Genomic DNA, 15,924 nt, shown 5'->3' on the forward strand with positions numbered 1-15,924 from the left:
CTGCAACTGCTTAATGCTAACTTTTAACATTGAAAATGCCATAGACCTGCTAATGCGTCAGCATCAGGATCCAGATCACCACTAAAATTTAATCACTTGTTCCTCTTGTCATTTCCAACCACTCCACAAAATTTCTATAAACAAAATAAATTTAAGAAATATTACAATTTGAAAACAAATGCACCCGAACGTGATGACAGCTGCAACTGCTTAATGCTAACTTTTAACATTGAAAATGCCATAGACCTGCTAATGCGTCAGCATCAGGATCCGGATCACCACTAAAATTTAATCACTTGTTCCTCTTGTCATTTCCAACCACTCCACAAAATTTCTATAAACAAAAATAAATTTAAGAAATATTACAATTTGAAAACAAATGCACCCGAACGTGATGACAGCTGCAACTGCTTAATGCTAACTTTTAACATTGAAAATGCCATAAACATGCTAACACGTTAGCATCATGATCCAAATTTAATCACTTGTTCCTCTTGTCATATCCAGCCACTCCACAAAATTTCATAAAAATCCGTTCAAAACGTTTTGAGTTATCCTGCTGACAGACAGACAAACAAACAAACGCGACCGAAAACATAACCTCCTTGGTGGAGGTAATGACAAAAAGAGAATGTGAGAGTGGAACCTTGGTGCGGTGTGAACCTTGATGAAGTGATTCTGTTTGTGGAGACGGTAGCCCTTTGTGATCTGTTCGTTTTAATCCAGTGAATAAGTGACTCTCTAAACCCAAATTTGAGTAAAGCGCTGAATAAAATGAATCAGTTACCTTTTCAAAAGCCTTTTCTCTGTCTAGTGGTATGATGATAGTTTGATCGTGGGTTTGTTGTGATATATTGATTAGATTAAAAACATTATCTGTGGCATGTCTGTTTTTTTATGAAGCCTGTCTGATCTGAGCGAATGAGCATGTAGGTGACCCTCTCTATTCTGGTGGCTAGTGCTTTGGTGATCATTTTCAGGTCAGTATTGATTAGTGAAAGAGGCCGGTAGCTGGGGGGCTGAGTGGGATCATTGCTGGGTTTTAATAGTAAAGTCGTGACAGCAGCATATGTGTGGGTATCGTATCTGCCTCATGGTTGTCCGCGTGACTGGACAACCATGAGGCAAAGACCAGAGAGCTGACTGCACCAGTCGTTCACCGGTTGCATGGATGCTAGATCAGTCACCAATGTTAGGACATTGTCCAGTTCCAACCACAACACAAATGTTGCTCTAAACCCTGCAGAAAGTCCCGCACATCCCACAAGAAATTTCTGGGGTTCAAAGTTGTGTAGGCCACACACATCCCACACCCAGGGCCACATGCAGACACAGCACCATGTCCTCCTTTCACATCTGCCAGTTCTGTCAGTCCTCCCAGTGTGGCTGGAAATCCGTCACCACCCAGTTGACACGGGCAGCTCCTCGTCAGGCAGCTAATGGAACCCACATAGGTTGTGAAGGCAGGAGCTCGGAGAGACAGAACCAGTAAGAATAAATCAATCAGAATGACTAATCTAGGGGGGGTCTAGCAAGATGGCTGTCGATTAGACGTGTTTTTCGGAGCTCCTCGGGCATGAACCACTTTTATATTTAAAACGTATTTTTTGTCAACATTAGAGCCTACATCTATCACTTCAACACAGCAGAAGTTGTCCGACAGCATTTTTGATCAACTGAATGACGTTAATGGCCGGTAAATGTAACGGAAAGGGTCACCATGCAAGCGGAGCTATGGCTAAAGCTAGCCATGCTGCTACCACAAGCTCATGCGAGACGGTTAGCGATGATGAGGACGAGATACCATTTGTATGGCAGAAAATCTCCAAATCCATCTCCAACTCTTCCAATGAAAGATTTGACAAGTTCGAGGAGAAGTTTCAAAGTCTCATGACCGGCCAACAAGTGCTGATTGAGAGGGTGACTGATGTGGAAAATCAGGCAACGGACCACGAGCAGCGAATTAAATGTTTGGAGACATCGCTGACGGCTATACAGCAAGAAAACAGAGTACTTCGCTCCAAGCTTGCGGATTTAGAGGGCAGATCCAGACGCAACAACATTAAAATAGTGGGCATCCCAGAGGACGAGGAGAAGGGAAGACCTTCCAACTTTGTCTCCCATCTGATTCCTAAGTTACTTGGGGCGGAAAACTTTGACAAGCCTGTAGTCATCGACAGGGCGCACCGCGTACTTCAACCCAAACCAGCGGAGGGCTCGAAGCCGCGTACCATCATCGCACGAGTGCACTTTGCTCAAGATAAGGAGAAGATTATGCGGCTTGTGAGACAGCGCACGTTGGAGTACGGTGGAAAACAGATCTACATTTTTCCTGACTACACGATGGAAGTTATGGAACAACGATGGAGCTTTAAGGAAGTGTTGAGAGTATTGCGGGAGAAAAACATCCAGCACTCTCTACGCTTCCCAGCGCGACTTCACATTCTTCATCGTGGGCAGGTAAAGGTGTTCAGTAGCCCTGCTGATGCTAAGAATTTTATAGACAAAGTCCTCTGTCAGATAGATGGTGGCCGCGATGTGAATGACTAATCTGAATTCTAATGGTTGGCATTTTGTTTTATTTTAAATGTTTCTGGGGGCCTACGAAGGACAGTAGCCAGCCTATTTTTCTTCTTTTTTCTCTCTTTTTTGGCCTGTGGCCCCAAATGGTAATGTGGGTAGCCCAGCTTCGTTTGGGGAAGCAATGGGTGGAGCTGTTTAAGCATAGATTCTGTGTGAGTGTTTTTTTTTTTTTTTAAAGTGTTTTCCTCACTGCCAGACAAACACTAGAATGTGTTTTTTGTTTTGTTACAACTGTACTTTGTTTGATATTTCAGTCTGTTTTTTGGTTAATAATGAGCAATATTGTTGATACTTTGTCTCTGGTCTCCTAGAATGTTCGGGGTCTTGGTCACCCTATTAAACGAAGTAAAGTTTTTGCACACCTGAAGTCATTAAAAGCTGACATCATGTTTCTTCAAGAAACACACGTAAAGGCCACACAACATAGTAAACTTAGGGCCAATTGGATCTCTCAGTCATACCATTCTCCATTCACGTCTAAGGCTAGAGGTGTAGCAATTCTTTTTCGTAAATCTGTGCCTTTTAGTTTTCAGTCATGCACAACAGATCCCAATGGTCGATTTATTGTTGTAAAAGGGCTCATCAATCTCTTCCCAGTGACTTTTATTAATTTATATGGACCAAATTCGGATGACCCAGTATTTTTTCGAAAAGTGTTTGATTTGATTCCAGATGATGATTCAGGTTACATTTTTGTTGGAGGGGACTTTGTTACCTTGATCCATACTTGGACAGGTTCGGCTCCACCTCCCAACATTCTCTCTGTACAGACCATTAACAACTTATCTAGTTCAAAAAGAATTGTGGACATTTGGAGACTGCAGCATCCGGTTGACCGTGATTATTCATTCTACTCCCATGTTCACAAACCTTTTACACGTATCGATTATTTTTTGGTTGACTCCAGATTAATTTCCAACATAGTTAGCAGTAAGTATCACAACATATTAATATCGGACCATAGTCCTGTTAGTGTTACTCTCAAACTCTTGCTTCCCAAGCAAACCTACAGTTGGCGCTTTAATCCTATGCTACTCTCTGACCCAGCTTTTGGGAAGCACATCAGTGAGCAAATTTCTGTATTTCTTGAGACCAACGACAATGGCGAGGTTAATGATTCAATACTGTGGGAAACCCTTAAAGTGTATGTCAGGGGACAAATTATTTCCTATGAGGCTAGGCAAAACAAATGTAGACGAGGTCGATTAGAGGAAATAGAAGGGGAATTACAAACTGCTGACCGGGTCTATAAAAGCACTCAGTCTCAGTCTGATTATAATAACATTCTCAAGCTACAATATGAATACAATTCTATATTGGCAGAACAAGTTGGCAAAACCTTAATAAAATTAAAAACAGAAACATTTTGAACTTGGCGAAAAACCTCACAAGCTACTGGCACGGCAGTTAAAGGGAGAGCAGACAAAGAGAGCCATCTATAAAATCAAGGATAAAACAGGGCAAATGCTGACAGATTTGCGGGATGTAAATGAGTGTTTTAGAAAGTTTTACTCTGACATCTACTCCTCCAAAGTATCTGCCACTCAAGTTGATTTCGACAATTTTTTCAAATCACTGTCATTCCCACAATTAGATCCATCTGTTAAACGATACTTGGATTCAGATTTTATTGCACTGGAAATACAAGAGGCCATTAAAGCATTTCCAACCGGAAAGGCCCCCGGCCCTGATGGCTATGGTCCTGAATTTTATAAGGCCTTTAGAGATTTGCTGACACCTATACTGTTGAGAATGATTTGCCATACTTTTAAGAGTAAAGAACTTCCATCTTCTCTACGCGATGCCAATGTTTGTGTCCTTGTGAAAAAAGACAAGGATGGCACAGATCCGGGTAACTATAGGCCCATTGCTTTATTAAATTACAACTTCAAAATAATAACAAAAGTCTCGGCTACAAGGTTGGGCAAGAGTATAGCTAGCATCATACATCCCTATCAAACGGGGTTCATTCCGGGTAGACATTCTTTTTGTAATGTCCGCAAAATCCTCAACATTTTATATGCAGAGCATAAATATGCTGATGGTGCATCTGTATTGTCTCTGGATGCTCATAAAGCCTTTGACACAATAGAGTGGCCATACGTTTTCTCGACACTTAAAAAATTTGGTTTCAACGACATCTTTATTGAATGGGTTTGGATTTTATATTCAAACCCCAAGTCTTCCATCCTCACAAATGGGAATAAATCCAAACCATTCACTTTACAGAGAGGTGTTCGTCAGGGGGATCCACTTTCACCCCTGTTGTTTGACATTGCACTGGAACCTCTTGCAATAGGAATTCGGGCTCATCCAGTTATTAGGGGCATCACATTAGGCAGAGCGGAGACATGTGTGACTCTGTATGCTGACGATCTATTGATCTGCATGACAGACCCCAGGACTTCCATTCCTGCTCTCTTGGAGTATGTTAATTCATTTGGCAACATTTCGGGTTATACAGTAAACTGGGGAAAGAGTGAGTTTATGCCTCTAGTTGACGGCCTGCCTCAAGAATTTCTGGACACCTTGCCTTTTAGAGTAGTAAGCAATGATTTTACCTATCTAGGACTGAAATTGACAAAGAATCCTAAGCATCTTTTTAAAGCTAATTATGCAGAGCTAGTTGAGAGACTCAAAGCCAATATTGAGGCATGGAGGATATTACCCTTAACCATGATCGGGAGGGTCAATGCGATTAAAATGGTTAGTCTACCCAGATTTTTATATCTGTTTCAGAATTTACCCATTTACCTAAGTGCCTCATTCTTCAACAGATTAGATTCACTAATATTGCCCTTTGTATGGGGATACAAAGCTCACAGGATATCTAAAGCCCATGTGCGTAAATCAACGAAAGAAGGTGGCCTCGGCCTTCCAATTTTTAAGCACTATTACTGGGCAGCTAACGCCAGAGCTTTCACCTTTTGGAAACACAGTACCACTGGTGAGGAGGGGCAGGATGGCACCCCCTCCTGGTTACAGCTTGAAACTCCCACTGATGGTAACGTCACTCTGTTCATGGTTGTTTTCTGACCACAAGTTGGATAAATTGTCTAAGAACACTTTTGTCTTAAAGAACTCGTTGCGTATACTGAAACAGATTAAGATGGCCAATCGGCTTCCTAAAGACTCTATATATGCCCCAATCTGTCAGAACCCCTCTTTCATGCCTGGGCAGTTAGACGGCACATTTGCCGCCTGGAAAAAGAAAGGTATCACGACTATAGCCAATTTGTATGTTGATGGTTACTTTGCCTCATTTGCTCAACTGAGTAATAAATATGACCTCCCCAATTCACATTTTTTCCGCTACCACCAGATAAGGCACTATGTGAAGCAGAGGTTTGAGAATTTTGAGTCTATGCCAACTTCCCATCTATTTTACAACAGTCTGTGTCTGGCTCCGGATTCCAAACATTTGATTTCTAAATTTGTGGATTGTGTCACTTCTTCTGTGCCCTCAGCTTATTTGCGGGAAGCTTGGTCTGGGGATCTGCATTCAGACATACCGGTAGCGCTATGGGATGTAGTCATGTCACGGGTTCATTCCTGTTCTATAAATGCTCGGTACCGGCTAATACAATATAAGGTCATCCACAGACTGCATTATTCAAAGGCTGAGTTGAACAAAATTTTTCCATCAGTGTCCTCTCAGTGTGATAAATGTAGTTCCGCTGAGGGGTTGTTTGCTCACCTTTTCTGGTTCTGTCCTCAGCTGCTCAGCTATTGGTCTGCAATATTTAGATGGTTTTCTGATTGTTACTCTAAGGACATTCAACCAGATCACAATATTGCAATATTTGGATGCTCCATAAACAGCCTGAAATTTTCCTCGGACTTGCAGCTGGCTTTACAGCTTGGGATGGTGGTTGCCAAAAAGCTTATATTGTTATTGTGGAAATCCACCACTCCTCCGAGTTTTGAGCATTGGCTCAGGGAGATGGTAGCTGTGATACAAGTGGAATGCATCTGCTTGAACTGGCCGGACAAACGTCACAGACATGAGAAGACATGGGGACCCTTCTTGGCTCACTGTCAAATTACCACACTATCTGGATGACTGAGACATTGTGGAAGCATACAAGGACAGATATTGTGTTACTCTGTATTATAAATGTAAGTCAGGTGCACATATGGTATTTTATTTCCTTTCTGGCAGTTGTTTTGATTTGTTCTGTCTTGTTTTGTTTGTTCATGTTGTTCTTGTAATATTACTAAAATCTTGACAAATATAATAATAATAATAAAAAAAGAATGACTAATCTAATGTAGCGCAAATATGTGTTAATGCATTTTTATGTGTTATTGGCCTCACGGGGAGCACCAAAAGAATATAATATAAATGTGATTGTTTAGTATTTGTGCTGTAGGGTTAAACTTTAAACTTGGCCACACACAGCAGCACAAGCTGTAGCAAGTAGAATTATCAAGATCCTAATTTGAATTAACTTGGACTGGACCTCATTCAACGGATCACCAAAATAATTAACAGTTTTAAGAGTTAATAATTACTTGGATCAAATGGGCGGACCACAATTGTAAGGAATTTGACAATGGTGGGGACAGTTCCGCTAATCCGCTAACCGATAATTACACTTCTTATTTTTGTTTTGTTCCTGGGTACACAGTGTGTTTTCCTAAGCTGTTATGCTTTAAATAAATAGAAAATAGCTGTTAATTTAAATTTATTTCCTTTATTGTTATTCCACAGAAACTTTGCTTCTGTGATATTTTTAAATTTGTCTGTTTTCAAGAATATTCTTGATTCGCCTTCACTACTACTGAGTAGTCTTCTAGAATATTCTTTAACTGCTAGAACTGTCCAGAATTTTCTAGAAGTTTCCAGAATTATCTAGAAATTTCAAGAAACTTTTAGAACTTTCTAGAATGTTAAAAAAATAAAATCAGTTTCTGCTGAATGTAGTCATTTTTCCATAGACTTTAGACATAAGAAGTTGAAATATAACACTTAGAAGTCAGGAACAAAAATTGTGTTACATAGTGTTATCGAAGATAATGTTTTCATTATCGGATTAGCTTTTCAGATAACTTTGAAAACCATCAGCGGACTAATTATCTTCCGATAAATTTTAGACCGCTATCCTATTTTTGCAGGCGTGGTGAACAAAGCTTAACAGTTACAAACATTTATGAAGTCCGAAATCAAAGATTTGAGTACCTACCTCTTAAATGTTTTGTAGTAGATGCACAGAGGATAACCGGGGTCAAAATAAAACAGAGGAGAGCAAACAAAGGAGAGCTGGTTCCAGGAGAAACTGCTGTATTCTCTGCAGACAAAGGAGAACTGGTCACAGAAAAGAAAAGCTCATTTCTTTTGACCCCATATGGATGTGCTGGCAATATCACCCAAGTCAGCCAGAGGCATACAATTTTAACTTATGGTTAAAATTTTAACCAAACTAATTTTGGACAAGTTATTTAAATTAACGTCACATCTCAAGTTTTATGAAGTGAAAATATCAGATATATGTTTTAGTTTTAAAGTAATGCACTAATTTTGAAGGTTTTAGTGTGGACATTGTGGCTCCACAAAGTGCATTATGGGTAACCTCAGTACATTCACGATAGAAGAAATGCATTTGCAACGCTCTGATCAGGCTCCACATGGACAACAGCATTAAACCCTTTGAATATTGTGCCTAAATCTCTCTTGAATATATTATCTGGGTTTATAGACGTTGTTATTGTTTCTTTTATGTAAAAATGCCAGATGAAGCTCAGGTTGCTTCTCCATTATTTTCAATTGGAATCATTGTGAGCTGCAATGCTTCATGTTCTTTAACGTCTTGCTTTTGTCAAACACTGACTGTCCTCTTTGTTCCAGAGTAATATATACAAGATGTCTGAAATTTTTTTTGCGTTTATTAAATTCCAAGCATCTTAAACGTAGCAGACATGGATGGATAATTTAGAAAAGATCCGTATGACCCATATGAAACTGCAAGTTTTCAGGGTCTCTACTGCCATCTACTGGCCAGTAGTGTTCATGGCAGTATTCGCCCTAAGTACTAAGCGTCTGGGGACCAGTAGATGGCAGTGTTTTATTTATTTTGACCGCAGTTATCACCCTGCTCAGCGTGCCGCTCTCATTGGACTGACATCTCTGTTATTATGGAGCTGTGGGATAGCTAACGCCCACAGATTGAGCTCCCCGGACTACTTTCGTCACCCTGCTCACCATGCTGCGCTTGTTGGAGCGACAACACAAAGAATGTGTCTCTTCCCAGATAGATTTCTTTCAGTGCCAGCTTCTTGTTCTGACTTTAACACGAAGTTTACACCCAAGTCTTTCATTGCCAACTGTAAATGGTAATAAAACCATTCTAATCGTATGTTTCTGAATTCTTCCGCAACAAACTGCATCGTGTCAATGTTTACAATGTGCTTGCACAAAGACAGGTGAAGTTGCTCATAAATAAGTTTCTTAAATATTTATTATGGCCACTCTTAAAACTTCAGTTATCTTTATAATTTTATTACTGGTAAATTTTTAGAATTAACTGAGATGAGATATACTCATTATCTCACAGGAACTACTTTTTGCGCAGGAATTCATCAAGCACGTTGGCCGAGGGCGTGTACTAACACAGAATACCCAAAAACTGGCTAGAAGTTCGGCCAAAACAAGAGCGTCCACTTTTAGCTTGCCATAAGCTAAGGTAGTGACGCTCTTGAGAGTGTGCCCAGTTATATCAGATGGTTGTCAAATCAACTTGTTGGCTTAGCAAATGGCTTTTTTTTTTTTTTTTTTTTTTTTTTTTTTGGAAATAAAAAATTGCATATTTTACAAAAGCACATTTATATGTAAACACCAACACACACACCTCACATTGTGTTGGTTTTTACATACATGAATGAGCCAGCCAATCAGTGTTAGCGGAGGCTCATTTACCTATATTCCTTTGGCATCTGTCTGCATTTGTTACAAAACTTCAGAATTAGTGCATTATTTAAAAGATATATGTTATGTATTTTAACTCTGTAGAAATGACAGAATTGACATAATGGAGTTATTCTATCTGTATTAATTTTATTTACACTTCAGAACCATAAGTCAGCACTGCTTTATTTTCCAAGACCTCCGCCTCACGGAGACGCTGCTACTGCGTAGAGAGTTGAGCTTTGCAGCTCCTCTCAGCTGTTTCACTGCTACAAGCTATGTAGTAAACAGCAGCTTCAAGGAGTGGGCAGGGTGCTCAAAGACAGAAATGACTCATTGTTTGGGTCTGTGGTCACCATTGACGCTACCAGAAGCAATTCAACTTGTTAGTTGCAAGTGTACCGGAGACAATACTGAGAGTTATCGGTTAGCTGTAGCTTCTGATAATTTTTTGGGTGGTTTATCGGTTTAGCTTCATAAAAGATAACTTTTCAGTTAGCTGATTATCTGTTATTGAAGCTAACTTTTTGGTTAGCTGTGCCCACCACTGGAATTTGAATATTAAGATTTATTAATCTTTAATATGTAAAGGTCCTCTTTGGAGGGACCCAGGTTAAGTCACACCACATTAGTCAAGCAATATTTGATTAGAATGATATTTAATTAACCTCGGCACCACCCAGGTTTTAAAGCTATTGGAACTTTTAGTTTAAACATTATTCATTAATCAGTGTCAAATCATTAATCAGTCTCACTCTCAAATCTTAAAGTCGTAAATTCGACAATACGATTGGCCAAACGTTTCCATCTGAACACAAACCACAGCAGAAATATTTACATTTTATTTACACATATACAAGGAAAATGAACAGTTTACTGGCATTTTGAGACTGGACAGTGATTAAATAACTTCATTTATGGAGACATTTCTTACTCATGAGATGTTGAAAGAAAGCAGAAGCCAATTATTATTAAGAAAATTGTCAGACAAATACATGAATATGTTTAAAGCCACTTTGCACCCACTGACAACAAAACCCTTTTGCTGAAACCTTTAACGGGGTCACTTAGCTGATCCGTTGAAGAGGTGAAATGACCCAATCGGCATCAGTCGTTGATGGAGCTGATTCTGCCTGAGCTCGCTTGGATCAGGGATTAACCACGGGTCTCCCCCGCTGATCCTAAGGCAGTGGCGGCTTCAGTTGGTGGGCCGGCAGGCTGGTTTTTTGCGTCTGCTGGCAGGTCCGTCCATCGTAGGTTGACTCAAGAGGTTAAATTTCTTTTGTTGAAAATGGTTTCTGGTAGCTTTAAAAATCTTGTAACCAGATTAAAAGTCTTTGGGAATTCAGAAAAAGTTAAAGTTTTAAGAGTGGTGTTGTAACATTACAAAAAGGAAAAGTTGCTTTTCTGTAAATTCGCTTATACTCTGAACAGTTCTACTAGGAAGTTATCTTATAAAAGTGAACAACTTGACGAGCCTTAAAAAAAAGTCAGGCTGTACATTGTCATCAAAGTTAGAATGAACAAAGAACCACATTGTAGCTTCGCTACGCGAGGCTATAGGCCACAAAAGAAAAACTAAGCATTTGCAAAAAGAGAAAGAAAAGAGTGCCGAAGGTGGAAGAAGAAGAGGAGCAGAAGGCTTTGCCGAAGGGGCGAGAAGCTCCGTTTTGGAACTTTTACGTCATTAACTCCAGCCCTTTTGAGGGTGTAGAATTTACTTCAGAAAAGTTTCATGTGTAGAGGCAGACATATGAGTTAATATATTTAAAAACATTAACAATTTGTTCTATGATACTTCTGAATGACTGTAACATTATTAAAGTCCCTTAAACACATCCTTGATTAAAACATCATCAGAATATTGATAATTCAGAAAACATCACACTTAAACACAACAGCAGTTACCAGGAACACGTGTCATTAAATGGAATATATGTAAACCAGTTTGTTTGATTAAACAACAGACAGAATTTTTATATCTTCAGACAAAATACTGTTCTTTTTCATTTAAACAAAGGTCTTTTCTCCCCCTTTTAGTGAAAGGAAGAGATATCTCGGCTTGGTCTGTGAACTCTCTGGCCTTGACATGAGGTGATAAAGGTTCAGACTCCCAGCCTGGAAAGCTTCTAATTCTGACGTGAAGCAATTATAATGTCATATAAGTTACACTGACCGAAATTTCACTGATACAGGTTTCAAGGACCCCCTTTGAAGAACTCTGAATTATGTTCTGTTGGAATGTGGGCCACAGTGTTGGGGCCCAGGGAGTGTCCAGGAGCTATGTGCAGTTGGAACCATGAGTTTCCCAGTCATGAGTGAAACAGCAGTCTGCCTTCAGTTCAAATCTCAGGTTTTGGTTGAGAAAACATTAATGTACTTATTTAATCATGGCGAAGTGAGGCCATACTAGCTACACTAAAGTACCATCATCTCTTCAATCTCGACTTAATGTCTCCAGAGAATCAGACTGTTTTATCTCAGCAGGCAGATTGTTCCACAGAACAGGTGCATGGTGGGAGAAAGCTCTGCGACTTGCTGACTTCTTTTTAACCTTTTAACCCAGGGAGGCGCTAGTCCTTGGAGGATTTTGTATGTTACGAACAAAACCTTAAAAGCCTGACCTCACACAGATAGAAGCCAGTGAAGGGAGGCCAGAATCAGGGTAATATGGTCAAACTTTCTGCTCCTAGTCAGAACTCTAGTATTCAGCACTGTGAACCAGTTGATGCTGTAAGACGGAGAGTAGGATGTTAGAGGAATCCAGAAGAGACCACAATTCACTCTCTGTGCGTCAGACAGAGACAGCTCCAATCTTCACAATATTATGGAGGTGATAAGAATTCTTAGTGATTTCTCTAAGGTCAGAGGTCAGTGGGAAGTCAAAAATCGCCCTAAGATTTTTTGCCGCATCTGTGCCATGAAGGGCCGAGACACTGCAGGTTTTCCTTTCTACCAGTCACCTCAGCAGGTGATTTCATTAATGATGATGTGTCTCAGCAGATGATTTCATTGACATTCAGGTGTTTATGTTCGGGGAGAAGCTCATCAGCAACCCACCTGCTGAGGTGATTGGTGCAAGGAAAACCTGCAGTGTCTTAAACCTCGCTGCCCACCCCGGATCTAGTCCCTCCAGGTTTTTTGGGGCTTTTAATTTTTGGGCAGCCTGATTTCTAATCAGGAGTCGTGTGCGTCAGCGTTGTGTTGAATTGTTGAAGTTTTCTGACATTTATGATGTGTGTTGTTATTGTAAAGCACTTTCAACTGAAAATCCAATACAAATAAAATGATCATGTATACAAGAAAACGGAGGAGGAACAGGTGGTCCCTGTGGTGGATCTGGACAGCACTAATGTCGATGTGTCGTTTTCACACTAATTTTCCTCCACTCACCTGCAGGTGACATGGAGGAAAGCATCCCAGGGGAAAGTGGTGTTGTCTCCCAGAGGCCTTGTGCAGGAGTTAGGCACTGGAGGCGGGTCAGTGGGAGGTGCAGAGGAGACCACGGAGGAAAGCAGAGTCAGTTTGCAGAAGACGGACAGTGAGCTCTTTGACCCAGACACCGGCAGCGGCATGTTGTTCCTCAGTAATGTGACTGTGGCTCATGCTGGATTCTACGAGTGCGAAGCCTGGAACGCTGGGGGTGTGGCTCGGGTGACCTTTCAGCTGGCCATTAACTCTTCTACATCTTCCTCTTCCTCCTCCATTTGGGCCTCATGGTCACAAGTGTCCTCACCGTATTCCCCTATTTGGCCTCGGCTGAGGAGCCACGGTCCTGCAGTGGGCTCAGATGTGAGCCGTGAACCCCTGTATGCCCTGGGCAGCATGGCCTTCAGCGCCCTGGGTGCTGCCACGCAGACGGCCATAGCTGTTGGCATCTCACTGCTGGCCCTGACTGCACTCCTGCTGGTCGCCATGATCTACAGTCGCCAATACCAAAGAGAGAAGGATGTCGACGGAGCTGACAAGGTTTGTGCTTGAACATCAAGCTTCTTCAAACATTCAGCATGTCTTCCTTTAATCATTTATGAGAAATAAGTTCATTCATTCATTCATCTTCTACCGCTTAGTCCAATTAAGGGGCTGGATCCTATCCCAGCAGTCATAGAGCGCGAGGCGGAGGACCTTCTCACTGTGAGGCAACAGTGCTAACCGCTAATCCACCGTGCTGCCCGAGCAATAAGTTATTCAGATTAATTCACAATTTCAAATAAAACTCATACATCATATTCAATTTTTTAACTTTGTCTGTTACCCACAAAGGGTAGTATGACTGCTAGAGTCCGCAGTTGCACTGACACATGTCTCGGCAAGGAGGAGTGGTCAACATTTTAGATCAGGGCAACTCAGTGGGCAGCGCGCACACACTCAATGACTCTTGTCAAGAAATGGGTGCAAAATGGTGGAAAGCTGCACATCAAATCAAAATCAAATCAATTTCATTTATATAGCGCCAAATCACAACAAACAGTTGCCCCAAGGCGCTTCATATTGCAAGGCAAAGCCATACAATAATCACAGAAAAACCTGAACTGTCAAAACGACCCCCTGTGAGCAAGCACTTGGCGACAGTGGGAAGGAAAAACTCCCTTTTAACAGGAAGAAACCTCCAGCAGAACCAGGCTCAGGGAGGGGCAGTCTTCTGCTGGGACTGGTTGGGGCTGAGGGAGAGAACCAGGAAAAAGACATGCTGTGGAGGGGAGCAGAGATCAATCACTAATGATTAAATGCAGAGTGGTGCATACAGAGCAAAAAGAGAAAGAAACACTCAGTGCATCATGGGAACCCCCCAGCAGTCTAAGTCTATAGCAGCATAACTAAGGGATGGTTCAGGGTCACCTGATCCAGCCCTGACTATAAGCTTTAGCAAAAAGGAAAGTTTTAAGCCTAATCTTAAAAGTAGAGAGGGTGTCTGTCTCCCTGATCCGAATTGGGAGCTGGTTCCAGAGGAGAGGAGCCTGAAAGCTGAAGGCTCTGCCTCCCATTCTACTCTTACAAACCCTAGGAACTACATGTAAGCCTGCAGTCTGAGAGCGAAGCGCTCTATTGGGGTGATATGGTACTATGAGGTCCCTAAGATAAGATGGGACCTGATTATTCAAAACCTTATAAGTAAGAAGAAGAATTTTAAATTCTATTCTAGAATTAACAGGAAGCCAATGAAGAGAGGCCAATATGGGTGAGATATGCTCTCTCCTTCTAGTCCCTGTCAGTACTCTAGCTGCAACATTTTGAATTAACTGAAGGCTTTTTAGGGAACTTTTAGGACAACCTGATAATACTGAATTACAATAGTCCAGCCTAGAGGAAATAAATGCATGAATTAGTTTTTCAGCATCACTCTGAGACAAGACCTTTCTAATTTTAGAGATATTGCGCAAATGCAAAAAAGCAGTCCTACATATTTGTTTAATATGCGCATTGAATGACATATCCTGATCAAAAATGACTCCAAGATTTCTCACAGTATTACTGGAGGTCAGGGTAATGCCATCCAGAGTAAGGATCTGGTTAGACACCATGTTTCTAAGATTTGTGGGGCCAAGTACAATAACTTCAGTTTTATCTGAGTTTAAAAGCAGGAAATTAGAGGTCATCCATGTCTTTATGTCTGTAAGACAATCCTGCAGTTTAGCTAATTGGTGTGTGTCCTCTGGCTTCATGGATAGATAAAGCTGAGTATCATCTGCGTAACAATGAAAATTTAAGCAATGCTGTCTAATAATACTGCCTAAGGGAAGCATGTATAAAGTGAATAAAATTGGTCCAAGCACAGAACCTTGTGGAACTCCATAATTAACCTTAGTCTGTGAAGAAGATTCCCCATTTACATGAACAAATTGTAATCTATTAGATAAATATGATTCAAACCACCGCAGCGCAGTGCCTTTAATACCTATGGCATGCTCTAATCTCTGTAATAAAATTTTATGGTCAACAGTATCAAAAGCAGCACTGAGGTCTAACAGAACGAGCACAGAGATGAGTCCACTGTCAGATGTACCCCCTGGACATGGTAGATAAATACCATTTGCCAAGGAGATTGACTATGTCCTTGGGCGAAAACTGAAACAAACTGGACAATTCTGCAGAACGGTAAGGTCTACAACCCCTGGCAAAAATTATGGAATCACCGGCCTCGGAGGATGTTCATTCAGTTGTTTAATTTTGTAGAAAAAAAGCAGATCACAGACATGACACAAAACTCAATTCTGAGGAAAAAATTATGGAATCACCTTGTAAATTTTCATCCCCAAAACTAACACCTGCATCAAATCAGATCTGCTCATTAGTCTGCATCTAAAAAGGAGTGATCACACCTTGGAGAGCTGTTGCACCAAGTGGACTGACATGAATCATGGCTCCAACACGAGAGATGTCAATTGAAACAAAGGAGAGGGTTATCAAACTCTTAAAAGAGGGTAAATCATCACGCA

The 15,924-nt window shown here is 40.9% G+C and overlaps 1 protein-coding gene across 1 annotated transcript in view; it reads left to right on the forward strand.

Annotated features, from left to right (window-relative positions):
• LOC117518921 (leucine-rich repeat-containing protein 24-like) overlaps nucleotides 1-15,924 on the forward strand; it is a 49,973-nt gene that overhangs the window by 16,314 nt on the left and 17,735 nt on the right. Inside the window, exon 7 of the mRNA XM_034180190.1 lies at nucleotides 12,887-13,456. Coding sequence (XP_034036081.1) covers nucleotides 12,887-13,456 — 570 coding nt within the window. The remainder of the gene's footprint in view (nucleotides 1-12,886; nucleotides 13,457-15,924) is intronic.

The sequence above is a fragment of the Thalassophryne amazonica genome, chromosome 10 (genome assembly GCF_902500255.1).
Source record: "Thalassophryne amazonica chromosome 10, fThaAma1.1, whole genome shotgun sequence".
In the NCBI taxonomy this organism is placed as follows: Eukaryota; Metazoa; Chordata; class Actinopteri; order Batrachoidiformes; family Batrachoididae; genus Thalassophryne; species Thalassophryne amazonica.